This window comes from Gorilla gorilla, chromosome 3 (assembly GCF_029281585.2).
Source record: "Gorilla gorilla gorilla isolate KB3781 chromosome 3, NHGRI_mGorGor1-v2.1_pri, whole genome shotgun sequence".
NCBI classification, from domain to species: Eukaryota; Metazoa; Chordata; class Mammalia; order Primates; family Hominidae; genus Gorilla; species Gorilla gorilla.
The window spans coordinates 28,902,583-28,917,430 of NC_073227.2; the positions used below are offsets into that span (position 1 = coordinate 28,902,583).

The 14,848-nt window shown below is 39.5% G+C and overlaps 1 protein-coding gene across 19 annotated transcripts in view; it reads left to right on the forward strand.

Moving 5' to 3' along the window:
* PACRGL (parkin coregulated like) overlaps window positions 1–14,848 on the forward strand; it is a 58,529-nt gene that overhangs the window by 13,653 nt on the left and 30,028 nt on the right. For 18 of the 19 annotated variants that reach the window (XR_010133205.1, XR_008679373.2, XR_010133202.1 and 15 more), the window contains 2 exons: window positions 2,846–2,980; window positions 3,490–3,597. Coding sequence is in view for 13 of the 19 variants with exons in the window: in XM_031009906.3 (XP_030865766.1) it covers window positions 2,846–2,980; window positions 3,490–3,597 (243 nt within the window). In the remaining 6 variants the exon portion in view is untranslated. The remainder of the gene's footprint in view (window positions 1–2,845; window positions 2,981–3,489; window positions 3,598–14,848) is intronic. The other variant, XM_063705091.1, reaches the window with a different exon arrangement.

Sequence of the window (14,848 nt, forward strand, 5' to 3'; positions counted from 1 at the left end):
ATCAGCTTTATAAACATGGAATTAGTCTGCATAGGGATTTGTAGATAACTAGATGAAATATTTGTACTTACTTCAAAAAAAATATGTGGACTCATAATGAGGAGAGATTTTTTGGTACTAGTGAAATCAGGAAAACATCAGGGATTAAACTGAAAACTGTCAGATAGTGGTAAGTGGTTCTATATACAACCAATCGTGTTGACATGATGTGTTTCTTAGGGAGTTGATACTACCTACCTAAATGTTCTTTTGGAGAATACTCCAGCTCTTTGCTTGTACATTTCCAGTACAATATCATGGAGGTGGTTTTATAGACTATTTAAAAAAAAACTTTTGATAGCTTCCTTTATATAATTTAACATTTGTGTCAGGAAAAATGTTGGTGGAGTCTTAGCTTCAAGTGAATCATTGCTATCTTCTATGAATTTTATTCTTAGAGTTAGAAGTAGAGAAATGAATTAACCAGTTGTCTTGTATTTAAACTTTTAATTACTTGACTTTTTAAAAGTTAAGGATCGTTTTGTTGTCATTAGTAAGAAACAAATGATTAGAGTTTGGGTGATATTAGTAATAAAACAGCTGAGTTCTTTCACTGATAGTTTTACTTAGATTAGTTACTACTGTGTAACTTACTCTATAAACATGGCAGTGCCTTTTTAGGTTAATATCATTTGCCTTTCCTATAAAACCAGTGGGGAGGACCAAGTGGGAGCAGAACTGAAAAATGTAATTTTGCCAATTGAGATTCCTTAATTAAAATGAAACATCAAAATCTCTAGTTCCTCGTTTAATCCTCCAAATATGTTTACTCTCTTAAGAGTAAACTAACCAGTTACTAGCAAAAGCCATAAGTTTTTGTTTTTCTTAATTTATTGCTGAGTATTACAAGCAGTGTATTTTTATAGGTAGCCTATTTTGAAATTCAGTTTTGAGGTTGGCATTAAAGGTTAGGCTGGGTGCTGTGGCTCATGCTTGTAATCCCAGCACTTTAGGAGGCCAAGGCAGGAGGATCACTTGAGCCCAGGAGTTTGAGACCAGCTTGACCTACATAGGGAGACCCTGTCTCTACAAAAAAGAAAAAAAAAAATCACATTAGCCAGGCACAGTAGAGTGAGATGCTATCTCAAACACACACACGCACACACACACACACACACACAATTAGTTATGTTTCCTTATTTTTTAAACCTTAAGCCTTTTATACCAGGTAGCAAACCGTGTTTTTTTTTTTTTTTTAAACTAATCAAAACTGGTGATAGCTTTGAAAGTGTAGTGAAGCTAATCATATTGTACAGGGAGTGCTTTAATTTGGGATATCCTTAAAGGGACTCTAACTTCTGCTTAAAGTCAGCCTTTTATATACCTGTCGTCCAAATGTCAATGCTTTTCTTTCTGTATTGAGTAGATTTTTATCTTTCTCCTGGCCTCATTTACTAACAGATAAGTAGTGACAGAAGAACCACTGCTGAAATCCACTTCAGCTTTTAGTCTGAGAGTTTTTATCTCAAAAATGAACAGGATACGGGACACTGCTATTTGATCCAAAATGACGCCCATGTGCTTGGCAGGATGGTTTTCAAAAGCATGACAGCTTCAAGGAAAGGAAATGTTTGATTACTATTTGGAAGCAGATATTTAGGTCTGAAGGACAAATTATTTGAAAACTGGTTTTTCTAAGCATGATTTTGCAGCTGATTATATTTCTTCATAGATAATTAGTCAAACTGAAGGAGTTTACTGTTGATTTTGTTTTGCTTTAACATTTCAAAAAAAGTCAGATGGCCCTTTTGACTCACTGTGGTTAAATCATAAAAGAGTACTAGCTAATTGTTTCTAATGCATTTAGGGTGAAAGGCATAGTGAGATATGATCTACAGTTTTTTAAAATATTTTCATACTGCATTTCAGTATTACAAATGACATTTAAAATCTTAACATGCCTTTAAAATGCATATAGTATGATACTTGCTTTCTAAATACGTTAATATAAAATACTTAAATATGAGGGAAATTTATTTTAGAAACTTATTAACTCATAAAATCACTAAATGTAGGGGATCTTATAGCCATGCATTCATAAAGGAGTGGTTATAAACATAGACTAATTTGCTCTGCTTTCAGAAAGTGAGTGTACATAACAAAATCTTTTTATTATCCTAGCGAGTTTCCCTTCTTTTTGTCTGTAGTTTCATTTAGCTTTCCTTTTCCTCCTTCCATTTCCTGCTTTTTCCTTCCTTCCTATTTTTTCTCTTTCTTCTTACATTTTTTCTTGCCTCCCCTGTTTTCCATTTCTTTTCTTTTCCTTTTTCTTATTTTTTTCTTTTTCTTCTCCCTTCCTTCCCTTCTGTGGGTAGAGATTACTCCTGTCTCATGTACAGTTGGCCCTTCCCATCCATGGGTTCCACATCTAGGGTTTTAACTAGCTGCAGATCGAAACTATTAAAAAAAAATACAATGCAAAAATAAAAAATACAAATAATGCAATATAAAAATTATTGATGAAGCATTTCCATTGTAATAGGCATTATAAGTAATCTAGAGATTATTTAAAGTATATGGGAGTATGTGCACATACTATGCTCTTTTATATGAAGAACTTTAGTATCCACGGGTTTTGGTATCCATTGGAGGGGGGGCCCTGGAACCAGTCCCTTGGGATACCAAGGGACCCTTTGTCCCACAGTTTCTCAGTGTAATTGAAATTGTAACTACTGAAATTATAATCATGATTAGGAAAACAATAATGAAATTTTTGATTTTTGTTTAAGCAAGTAAAGACTCAATTTTTCTGTTATTAGCACAATGAAATGGGTAGTAAATCATGTTTCCTCTTGGTTTTTGTCAGGGTCTGAGAGAGACTAAGCATCCATACACTTTTGTGTCAAAGGAGGGTTTTAGAGAATTACTTTTGGTCAAAGGTGCTCCTGAAAAAGCTATTCCTTTGCTACCTAGACTGATTCCTGTGCTAAAGGCAGCTCTGGTATGTCATTTATTTCATTGTACTTTATATTTGAAAACATGATAGAAAAGAAAGCTGTAATATATGTAGAATATTGTATGCCTTTTCCCCTCCAAATTATATGCAAATTAGTCCTTTATCTGTGATTCTGACACATTTGCAGAATTAGGCAACTGTTACTCAGGGCCAGATAACTACATACTTGAAGACATCTTTAGAGGATGTACTAAAGGTAAAAAGGGACATTTTAAGTAATTAGAGGAAGTAATGAACCTCAAATCAGTCTTTCTGTATGCTACATATATTTTAGTTAATGCTTCAGTCAGATGGAAAATTTGTTTTTTGCTTCTAGATGTCCTGTGTTGAAGGTTATTTTTAAAATTCTAGGTTTCGTTGACTATCTTCTGATTGTAGATGTTTAATCTTATCCTTTTCTCTACTTGCTTGCCCTTTTTTCTAACCTATCTTTTCTTTCCTTTTCTCCTCTCTTCCCTGATGCCCATACATCCCCCAACTAACCAACCTTACAGGTCCATTCGGATGATGAAGTGTTTGAAAGAGGATTGAATGCTCTAGTTCAGCTAAGTGTCGTTGTTGGTCCTTCTCTAAACGACCATCTGAAGCATCTGCTTACAAGCGTAAGTACTGCAAAGATTAGATAATGATTGACTGTATGTATCATGCACCATCCATATCTCTTCATATTTAACAATTTCAAATCTTCAACTCAAAACCTTAAAAATCTCCCTCTACACACTGCTTTGAATGTGTCCCAGAGATTCTGGTATGTTGTGTCTTTGTTCTCGGTGGTTTCAAAGAACATCTTTATTTCTGCCTTCATTTCGTTATGTACCCAGTAGTCATTCCAGAGCAGGTTGTTCAGTTTCCATGTAGCTGAGCGGTTTTGAGTGAGTTTCTTAATCCTAAGTTCTAGTTTGATTGCACTGTGGTCTGAGAGACAGTTCGTTATGATTTCTGTTCTTTTACATTTGCTGAGGAGTGCTTTACTTCCAACTATGTGGTCAATTTTGGGATAGGTGTGGTGTGGTGCTGAAAAAAATGTATATTCTGTTGATTTGCGGTGGAGAGTTCTGTAGATGTCTATTAGGTCTGCTTGGTGCAGAGCTGAGTTCAATTCCTGGATATCCTTGTTAACTTTCTGTCCTGTTGATCTGTCTAATGTTGACAGTGGGGTGTTAAAGTCTCCCATTATTATTGTGTGGGAGTCTAAATCTCTTTGTAGGTCACTCAGGACTTGCTTTATGAATCTGGGTGCTCCTGTATTGGGTGCATATATATTTAGGATAGTTAGCTCTTCTTGTTGAATTGATCCCTTTACCATTATGTAATGGCCTTCTTTGTCTCTTTTGATCTTTGTTGGTTTAAAGTCTGTTTTATCCAAGACTAGGACTGCAACCCCTGCCTTTTTTTGTTTTCCATTTGCTTGGTAGATCTTCCTCCATCCTTTTATTTTGAGCCTATGTGTGGCTCTGCACGTGAGATGGGTTTCGTGAATACAGCACCCTGATGGGTCTTGACTCTTTATCCAGTTTGCCAGTCTGTGTCTTTTAATTGGAGCATTTAGTCCATTTACATTTAAAGTTAATATTGTGATGTGTGAATTTGATCCTGTCATTATGATGTTAGCTGGTTATTTTGCTCATTAGTTGATGCAGTTTCTTCCTAGCCTCAGTGGTCTTTACAATTTGGCATGATTTTGCAGTGGCCGGTACCGGTTGTTCCTTTCCATGTTTGGTGCTTCCTTCAGGAGCTCTTTTAGGGCAGGCCTGGTGGAAATGCAAATCGAAACCACAATGAGATACCATCTCAGACCAATTAGAATGGCAATCATTAAAAAGTCAGGAAACAACAGGTGCTGGAGAGGATGTGGAGAAATAGGAACACTTTTACACTGTTGGTGGAACTGTAAACTAGTTCAACCATTGTGGAAGTCAGTGTGGCGATTCCTCAGGGATCTAGAACTAGAAATACCATTTGACCCAGCCATCCCATTACTGGGTATATACCCAAACGACTATAAATCATGCTGCTATAAAGACACATGCACACGTATGTTTATCGCGGCACTACTCACAATAGCAAAGACTTGGAACCAACCCAAATGTCCAACAATGATAAACTGGATTAAGAAAATGTGGCACATATACACCATGGAATACTATGTAGCCATAGAAAATGATGAGTTCATTCCTCTGTAGGGACATGGATGAAACTGGAAATCATCATTCTCAGTAAACTATCGCAAGGACAAAAAACCAAACACTGCATGTTCTCACTCATAGGTGGGAATTGAACAATGAGAACACATGGACACAGGAAGGGTAACATCACTCTCTGGGTACTGTTGTGGGGTAGGGGGATGGGGGAGGGATAGCATTAGGAGATATACCTAATGCTAAAGGACAAGTTAATGGGTGCAGCACACCAGCATGGCACATGTATACATATGTAACTAACCTGCACATTGTGCACATGTACCCTAAAACTTAAAGTATAATAATAATAAAATAAAATAAAATAAACCTTTAAAATCTCATCATCCTTAGCAAAAAATATACAGATCGTTCATAAAACATTTTACTAATGGACAGTATTACTATTTTTTTTAAATGGAAAGCACCTACATGAGCAGAGTTCAGGGTTATAATAAAAAGTAAACCACCCGGGCGTGGTGGCTTACACCTGTAATCCTAACACTTTGGAGGCTGAGGTGGGTGGATTGCCTGAGCTCAGGAGTTTGAGACCAGCCTGGGCAACATGGTGAAACCCCATCTCTACTAAAATACAAAATATTAGCCAAGTGTGGTGGCATACACCTGTAATCCCAGCTTCAGGAGGCTGAGGCAGGAGAATTGCTTGAACCTGGGAGGTGGAGGTTGTAGTGGGACAAGATTGTGACAGTGCATTCCAGCCTGGGTAACAGAGCGAGTCTGCACTTCAAAAAAAACCAAAAGTTGAATGGATAAAAGCTAATGAACAGTAAGATGGTATTATGCTCGTGTTGATTAACTATGAATGTAAGCGGTGCCCATACACTGTCTTGTGTAATTATATGTTACCAAACATGTTTAAGTATTTTTGTTTTTCATTGAGATGTTTTAGTGAATCTGTAAATTTCATTCAGGAAGAGACCTTTTCCTGATATGTATAACTTTAGTCTTTAATATAAATATTTACTGGGACCCTGTGCAGCTCATGAGGTTCCCAAGACCACTCTTAGGTTTCATGATTTGCCAGAAGGATCCATGGAACTCAGGAAAGCTGTTACTGGCTGTTATGGTTTCTTACAACACACAAAAAGTAAAGATTAAAATCAGCAAAGGTAAGAGGCACATAGGGCAGGGTCCATGAGAGACCAGTCATGGAGTTTTCAGTTTTCTTCTCCTAGTGAAGTTATTCATGCAGTGTTTTTTTTGTTTGTTTGTTTGTTTTAATTATACTTTAAGTTCTAGGGTACATGTGCACAACATGCAGGTTTGTTACGTATGTATACATGTGCCATGTTGGTGTGTTGAACCCAGTAACTCATCATTTACATTAGGTATATCTCCTAATGGTATCCCTCCCCCGACAGGCCCTGGTATGTGATGTTCCCCTTCCTGTGTCCAAGTATTCTCATTGTTCAATTCCCACCTATGAGTGAGAACATGAGGTGTTTGGTTTTCTGTCCTTGAGCAAGTTTGCTGAGAATGATGGTTTCCAGCTTCATCCATGTCCCTACAAAGGACATGAACTCATCATTTTTTATGGCTGCATAGTATTCCATGGTGTATATGTGCCACATTTTCTTAATCCAGTCTATCATTGATGGACATTTGGGTTGGTTCCAAGTCTTTGCTATTGTGAATAGTGCCGCAATAAACATACATGTGCATGTGTCTTTATAGCAACGTGTTTTATAATCCTTTGGGTATATACCCAGTAATGGGATGGCTGGGTCAAATGGTATTTCTAGTTCTAGATCCTTGAGGAATCGCCACACTGTCTTCCACAATGGTTGAACTAGTTTACAGTCCCACCAACGGTGTAAATGTGTTCCTATTTCTCCACATCCTCTCCAGCACCTGTTGTTTCCTGACTTTTTAATGATTGCCATTCTAACTGGTGTGAGATGGTATCTCATTGTGGTTTTGATGTGCATTTCTTAATGGCCGGTGATGATGAGCATTTTTTCTTGTGTCTGTTGGCTGCATAAATGTCTTCTTTTGAGAAGTGTCTGTTCGTATCCTTCACCCAATTTTTGATGGGGTTGTTTGTTTTTTTCTTGTAAATTTGTTTGAGTTCTTTGTGGATTCTGGATATTAGCCCTTTGTCAGATGAGTAGATTGCAAAAATTTTTTCCCATTCTGTAGGTTGCCTGTTTACTCTGATGGTAGTTTCTTTTGCTGTGCAGAAGTTCTTTAGTTTAATTAGATCCCATTTGTCAATTTTGGCTTTTGTTGCCGTTGCTTTTGGTGTTTTAGACATGAAGTCTTTGCCCATGCCTATGTCCTGAATGGTATTGCCTAGGTTTTCTTCTAGGGTTTTTATGGTTTTAGGTCTAACGTTTAAGTCTTTAATCCATCTTGAATTAATTTTTGTATAAGGTGTAAGGAAGGGATCCAGTTTCAGCTTTCTCCATATGGCTAGCCAGTTTTCCCAGCACCATTTATTAAATAGGGAATCCTTTCCCCATTGCTTGTTTCTGTCAGGTTTGTCAAAGATCAGATGGTTGTAGATGTGTGGTATTATTTCTGAGGCCTCTGTTCTGTTCCATTGGTCAGTATCTCTGTTTAGGTACCAGTACCATGCTGTTCTGGTTACTGTAGCCTTGTAGTATAGTTTGAAGTAGTGTGATGCCTCCAGCTTTGTTCTTTGGCTTAGGATTGTCTTGGCAATGTGGGCTCTTTTTTGTTTCCATATGAACTTTAAAGTAGTTCTTTTCCAATTCTGTGAAGAAAGTCATTGGTAGCTTGATGGGGATGGCGTTGAATCTGTAAATTACCTTGGGCAGTATGGCCATTTTCACAATATTGATTCTTCCTATCCATGAGCATGGAATGTTCTTCCATTTGTTTGTATCCTCTTTTATTTCCTTGAGCAGTGGTTTGTAGTTCTCCTTGAAGAGGTCCTTCACATCACTTGTAAGTTGGATTCCTAGGTATTTTATTCTCTTTGAAGCAGTTGTGAATGGGAGTTCACTCATGATTTGGCTCTCTGTCTGTTATTGGTGTATAAGAATGCTTGTGATTTTTGCACATAGATTTTGTATCCTGAGACTTTGCTGAGTTGCTTATCAGCTTAAGGAGATTCTGGGCTGAGACGATGGGGTTTTCTAGATATACAATCATGTCATCTGCAAACGGGGACAATTTGACTTCCTCTTTTCGTAATTGAATACCCTTTATTTCTTTCTCCTGCCTGATTGCCCTGGCCAGAACTTCCAACACTATGTTGAATAGGAGTGGTGAGAGAGGGCATCCCTGTCTTGTGCCAGTTTTCAAAGGGAATGCTTCCAGTTTCTACCCATTCAGTATGATATTGGTTGTGGGTGTGTCATAAATAGCTCTTATTATTTTGAGATACGTCCCATCAATACCTAATCTATTGAGAGTTTTTAGCATGAAGGATTGCTGATTTTGACAAAGTCCTTTTCTGCATCTATCGAGATAATCGTGGTTTTTGTGTTTGGTTCTGTTCATATGCTGGATTACGTTTATTGATTTGTGTATGTTGAACCAGCCTTGCATCCCAGGGATGAAGCTTATCCACTTGATCATGGTGGATAAGCTTTTTGATGTGCTGCTGGATTCGGTTTGCCAGTAATTTATTGAGGATTTTTGCATTGATGTTCATCAGGGATATTGGTCTTAAATTCTTTTTTTTGTTGTGTCTCTGCCAGGTTTTGGTATCAGCATGATGCTGGCCTCATAAAATGAGTTAGGGAGGATTCCCTCTTTTTCTATTGATTGGAATAGTTTCAGAAGAATGGTACCAGCTCCTCCTTGTACCTCTGGTGGAATTCAGCTGTGAATCCATCTGGTCCTGGACTTTTTTTGGTTGGTAAGCTATTAACTATTGCCTCAATTTCCGAGCCTGTTATTGGTCTATTCAGAGATTCAACTTCTTCCTGGTTTAGTCTTGGGAGACTGTATGTGTCCAGGAATTCATCCATTTCTGCAAGATTTTCTAGTTTATTTGCATAGAGGTGTTTATAGTATTCTCTGATGGTAGTTTGTATTTCTGTGGGATTGGTGGTGATATCCCTTTTATCATTTTTTATTGCATCTATTTGATTCTTCTCTCTTTACTTTATTAGTCTTGCTAGCGGTCTATCAATTTTGTTGATCTTTTCAAAAAAACCAGCTCCTGGATTTATTGATTTTTTGAAGGGTGTTTTGTGTCTCTATCTCCTTCAGTTCTGCTCTGATCTTAGTTATTTCTTGCCTTCTGCTAGCTTTTGAATGTGTTTGCTCTTGCTTCTCTAGTTCTTTTAATTGTGATGTTAGGGTATCAGTTTTAGATCTTTCCTGCTTTTCTCTTGTGGGCTTTTAGTGCTATAAATTTCCCTCTACATACTGCTTTAAATATGTCCCAGAGATTCTGGTACATTGTGTCTTTGTTCTCATTGGTTTCAAAGAACATCTTTATTTCTGCCTTCATTTCATTATGTATCCAGCAGTCGTTCCGGAGCAGGTTGTTCAGTTTCCATGTAGTTGAGCGGTTTTGAGTGAGTTTCTTAATCCTGAGTTCTAGTTTGATTGCACTGTGGTCTGAGAGACAGTTTGTTATGATTTCTGTTCTTTTACATTTGCTGAGGAGTGCTTTACTTCCAACTATGTGGTCAATTTTGGGATAGGTGTGGTGTGGTGCTGAAAAAAATGTATATTCTGTTGATTTAGGGTGGAGAGTTCTGTAGATGTCTATTAGGTCCACTTGGTGCAGAGCTGAGTTCAGTTCCTGGATATCCTTGTTAACTTTCTGTCTTGTTGATCTGTCTAATGTTGACAGTGGGGTGTTAAAGTCTCCCATTATTATTGTGTGGGAGTCTAAATCTCTTTGTAGGTCACTCAGGACTTGCTTTATGAATCTGGGTGCTCCTGTATTGGGTGCATATATATTTAGGATAGTTAGCCCTTCTTGTTGAATTGATCCCTTTACCATTATGTAATGGCCTTCTTTGTCTCTTTTGATCTTTGATGGTTTAAAGTCTTTTATCAGAGACTAGGATTGCAACTTCTGCCTTTTTTTTGTTTTCCATTTGCTTGGTAGATCTTCCTCCATCCCTTTATTTTGAGCCTATGTGTGTCTCTGCACACGAGATGGGTCTCCTGAATACGGCACCCTGATGGGTCTCGACTCTTTATCCAATCTGCCAGTCTGTTGTCTTTTAATTGGAGCGTTTAGCCCGTGTATATTTAAGGTTAGTATTGTTTTGTGTGAATTTGATCCTGTCATTATGATGTTAGCTGATTATTTTGCTCATTAGTTGATGCAGTTTCTTCCTAGCCTCGATGGTCTTTACAATTTGGCTTGTTTTTGCAGTGGCTGGTACAGGTTGTTCCTTTCTATGTTTAGTGTTTCCTTCAGGAGCTCTTGTAAGGCAGGTCTGGTGGTAACAAAATCAGCATTTGCTTGTCTGTAAAGGATTTAATTTGTCCTTCGCTTATGAAGCTTAGTTTGGCTGGATATGATATTTTGGGTTGAAAATTCTTTTCTTTAAGAATGTTGAATATTGGCCCCCACTCTCTTCTGGCTTGTAGAGTTTCTGCCAAGAGTTCTGCTGTTAGTCTGATGGGCTTCCCTTTGTGGGTAACCCAGCCTTTCCTTCTGGCTGCCCTTAACATTTTTTCCTTCATTTCAACCTTGGTGAATCTGACAATTATGTGTCTTGGAGTTGCTCTTCTCAAGGAGTATCTTGGTGGCATTCTCTGTATTTCCTGAATTTCAATGTTGGCCTGCCTTGCTAAGTTGGGAAAGTTCTCCTGGATAATATCCTGCAGAGTGTTTTCCAACTTGGTTCCATTCTCCCTGTCACTTTCAGGTACACCAATCAGATGTAGATTTGGTCTTTTCACATAGTTCCATATTTCTTGGAGGCTTTGTTCCTTTCTTTTTACTCTTTTTTCTCTAAACTTCACTTCTTGCTTCATTTCATTCATTTGATCTTCAATCACTGATACCCTTTCTCCCACTTGACTGAGTCGGCTACTGAAGCTTGTGCATTCGTCATGCAGTTCTCGTGCCATGGTGTTCAGCTCCATCAGGTCATTTAAGGTCCTCTCTACACTGGTTATTCTAGTTAGCCATTCATCTAATCTTTTTTCAAGGTTTTTAACTTCTTTGCAATGGGTTCGAACTTCCTCCTTTAGCTCGCAAAAGTTTGATCGTCTGAAGCCTTCTTTTGTCACCTTGTCAAAGTCATTCTCCATCCAGCTTAGTTCCGTTTCTGGCGAGGAGTTGTGTTCCTTTGGAGGGGGAGAGGCGCTTTGATTTTTAGAATTTTCAGCTTTTCTGCTCTGTTTTTTCCCCATCTTTGTGGTTTTATGTACCTTTGGTCTTTGATGATGGTGACGTACAAATGGGGTTTTGGTGTGGATGTCCTTTCTGTTTGTTAGTTTTCCTTCTAACAGTTGGGACGCTCAGCTGCAGGTCTGTTGGAGTTTGCTGGAGGTCCACTCCAGACCCTGTTTGCCTGGGTATCAGCAGTGCAGGCTGCAGAACAGCGAATATTGCTGAACAGCAAATGTTGCTGCCTGATTGTTCCTCTGGAAGTTTCGTCTCAGAGGGGTACCCGGCCGTGTGAGGTGTCAGTCTGCTCCTACTGGGGGGTGCCTCTCAGGCTACTCAGGGGTCAGGGACCCACTTGAGGAGGCAGTCTGTCCGTTCTCAGATCTCAAACTCCATGCTGGGAGAACCACTACTCTCTTCAAAGCTGTCAGACAGGGACATTTAAGTCTGCAGAGGTTTCTGCTGCCTTTTGTTTGGCTATGCCCTGCCCCCAGAGGTGGAGTCTACACAGGCAGGCAGGCAGGCCTCCTTGAGCTGTGGTGGGCTCCACCCAGTTTGAGCTTCCCATCTGCTTTGTTTACCTGCTGAAACCTCAGCAATGGCGGGCGCCCCTCTCCCAGCCTTGCTGCCGCCTTGCAGTTCTATCCCAGACTGCTGTGCTAGCAATGAGTGAGGCTCCATGGGCATGGGACCCTCTGAGCCAGGTGCAGGATATAATCTCCTGGTGTGCTGTTTGCTAAGACCATTGGAAAAGTGCAGTATTAAGTTGGGAGTGACCCGATATTCCAGGTGCCATCTGTCACAGCTTTGCTTGGCTAGGAAAGGGAATTCCCTGATCCCTTGCGCTTCCCGGGTGAGGTGATGCCTCGCCCTGCTTCGGCTCACACTTGGTGCGCTGTACCCGCTGTCCTGCACCCATTGTCCAATAAGCCCCAGTGAGAAGAACCTGGTACCTCAGTTGGAAATGCAGAAATCACCTGTCTTCTGCGTCGCTCACGCTGGGAGCTGTAGACTGGAGCTCTTCCTATTCGGCCATCTTGGAACCGCCCCCCTCTTCATGCAGTGTTTACTTCTTCCAGCAACAATGTGTGGCAACGTGCATGGAGTATTGCCAACTAGGGAAGCTCATGTGAGCCTTAGTGTCCAGGGTTTTTATTGGTGTCTGTCATGCAGGCAAGACTGCCTGCCTGTGTGGTTGACATTAGTCTACACCCTCTCTAGAAATCGAGCTAATACCCTGTGAACCAAAGTTCCCATCATAAATCACATTGTATAGACTACCTGGTGTCACCCGAAACTCCCATGTTGACAAGGATACCCTATCTGGGAGGACATTCCAAGAGCTTAGAGGTTATCATTCAAGAGCTAGGGGCAACGGCCAAACTTTAGGCAAGGGAAGTTCTATACTGCATACTGATAGAAAAATTAAAGAGTTAGTTAGGACCTCCCTGTCTGCATTCTTCTGTATTTCACAGCTGAGGTATGATTTTGATAATGGTTCCACTGTTTTTTCTTGGATCCATCCATATGAGAGATCCTAGAACTTTATTTTTAACTTCCTATTCCACAACTAGGAACTACCTCTTCCAGTACACCCAAGGAACTACCTGGTTAACAGTGTAAGAAGCAGGTGCGATGGTGACTCTATCAGGATAGGTATGCTCATAGGTGGTAGATGAAATTCCGTGAGGTTTCAGGTGAGGAGAAGACATAGTGAGAATAGACTTTCAAGCCTTGACATATGAGGAGTCTTATGACAGAAGAAAGAGAATCTTGGCAGATATTTGTAAGCTTCATGTCAGGGGGTGTGGCTGACCAACTACAGGAATTTCACACTAGTATACAAAGTGACTCATTCAAATATTCAGTAGTTTAATAATAATCTCTTGCACTCTGCCCTCCTGTTTTGTGCTAGGTATGCCAAGCAGTGAGAATATAATCCTGAGCAGAAACAGGCATGCTCTCAGTCCTTGTGGAGATTATTGGTTTTGGTTTTGGGTTTTTTTTTTTGTTTTTTTTTTGCAGGTGGGTGGGGGATGTAGAAATAAGCAGCGAGGACATCTGCTGAGAAAATTGGGATGGAGTCAAAGGGATGTGATATGTAGAGAAAAGGAATCACGCTGGATCCTTCCTCAAAGTCAGTCAAGCAAGGCTTCCTAAATAGCCTCTAAGTCCCACCTCCGATGGCAGAAAGAAAAGACCAGATTGACAATTGTATACATTTGTTTTGTTTTCTAATCTTTCTGGGTCAGTGGCGTTTATCTTTGGTCACTTGCATTCCTCCTCAGAGCTCTGCTTTTCCTAGACAAGGACTGACTGAACGGGTATCTAGCTTTCCTGGGCTGCCAGCACTTTGGGAAGACCTAGACACCACCCTGACCATCAGATCCTGGTGTTATATAAGGAGTTCTAGAAATAGGTTGTGTGAGGGTTAGTTCCTGGTCTGTTACCACTAACTATGAGACAGACACCACTGAGGATGTCAATGAGGTGTTATCGGACCCCCTTCGTCCCTCACTCACATCTTCCATACCTTTCAGCCTCAAAGCCTTCATTTTCATGGGGTTTATAGACTTCTACATTAGAAGTTTATTGGAAGAAAGGATATTATTCTTCTAGAAAAAGTTTTTCAAAACCAGTTACTGAACCCCTGTATACAACTCATTTTTTTCCTCTATGCAAAATAAGCTATACCTTTTCTGAGCTACAAATGTATGGGACTTTAAAGAGGGAATAAATCACCTGAAAATCTTGCTTAAAAATGTAGATTCTGGGCTTCTGCCCTGGGATTCTGGTTAAGTATGGCGTGAGACCCAAGAATCTGCATTTTTAAACAGCATCTCAAGTGATTCTGAGGCTGATGGCCCATGGATCTGCGTATAAACCTCTGTGCTATACAGAGTGTATACAGATTCAGTAGGGTAATGCAGTCTGAAGAAAGCAACTGGAAGACTAGAGAGGGACCCTGTCCATCCCCAGGGCATTCACTGTTTTAAATTACTCATGTAAATCCTCCATCCTTTGTCCCCTCTTCCCTTTTTATTGCAGGAAAATGTGTGTTTTAGAGGCACAGCTTTCCATCATGGTCCTCAATGCTCTTGCAAATTACAGAATCACAAAATATGCTATTTTATAGAAATCTTACTTCAGATAGCATACTGAAGCAGATTTTATAGGATTGGTTTTACCTGAAATAATGTAAATTCATTGTTTTTTAAAACAAATACAGAGGTACCTTATACATGTAAATTTCAATGAGATGCTTCCTAAAAAAAGCCTTGAAATCTAAAACAAGGGGTTCTCCTGAAGATTTACTTACGCGTATGGTGAGCAATGTTAAGTTTAAAGTCATTTCGTTTACCCCTAATCTTACTTTAA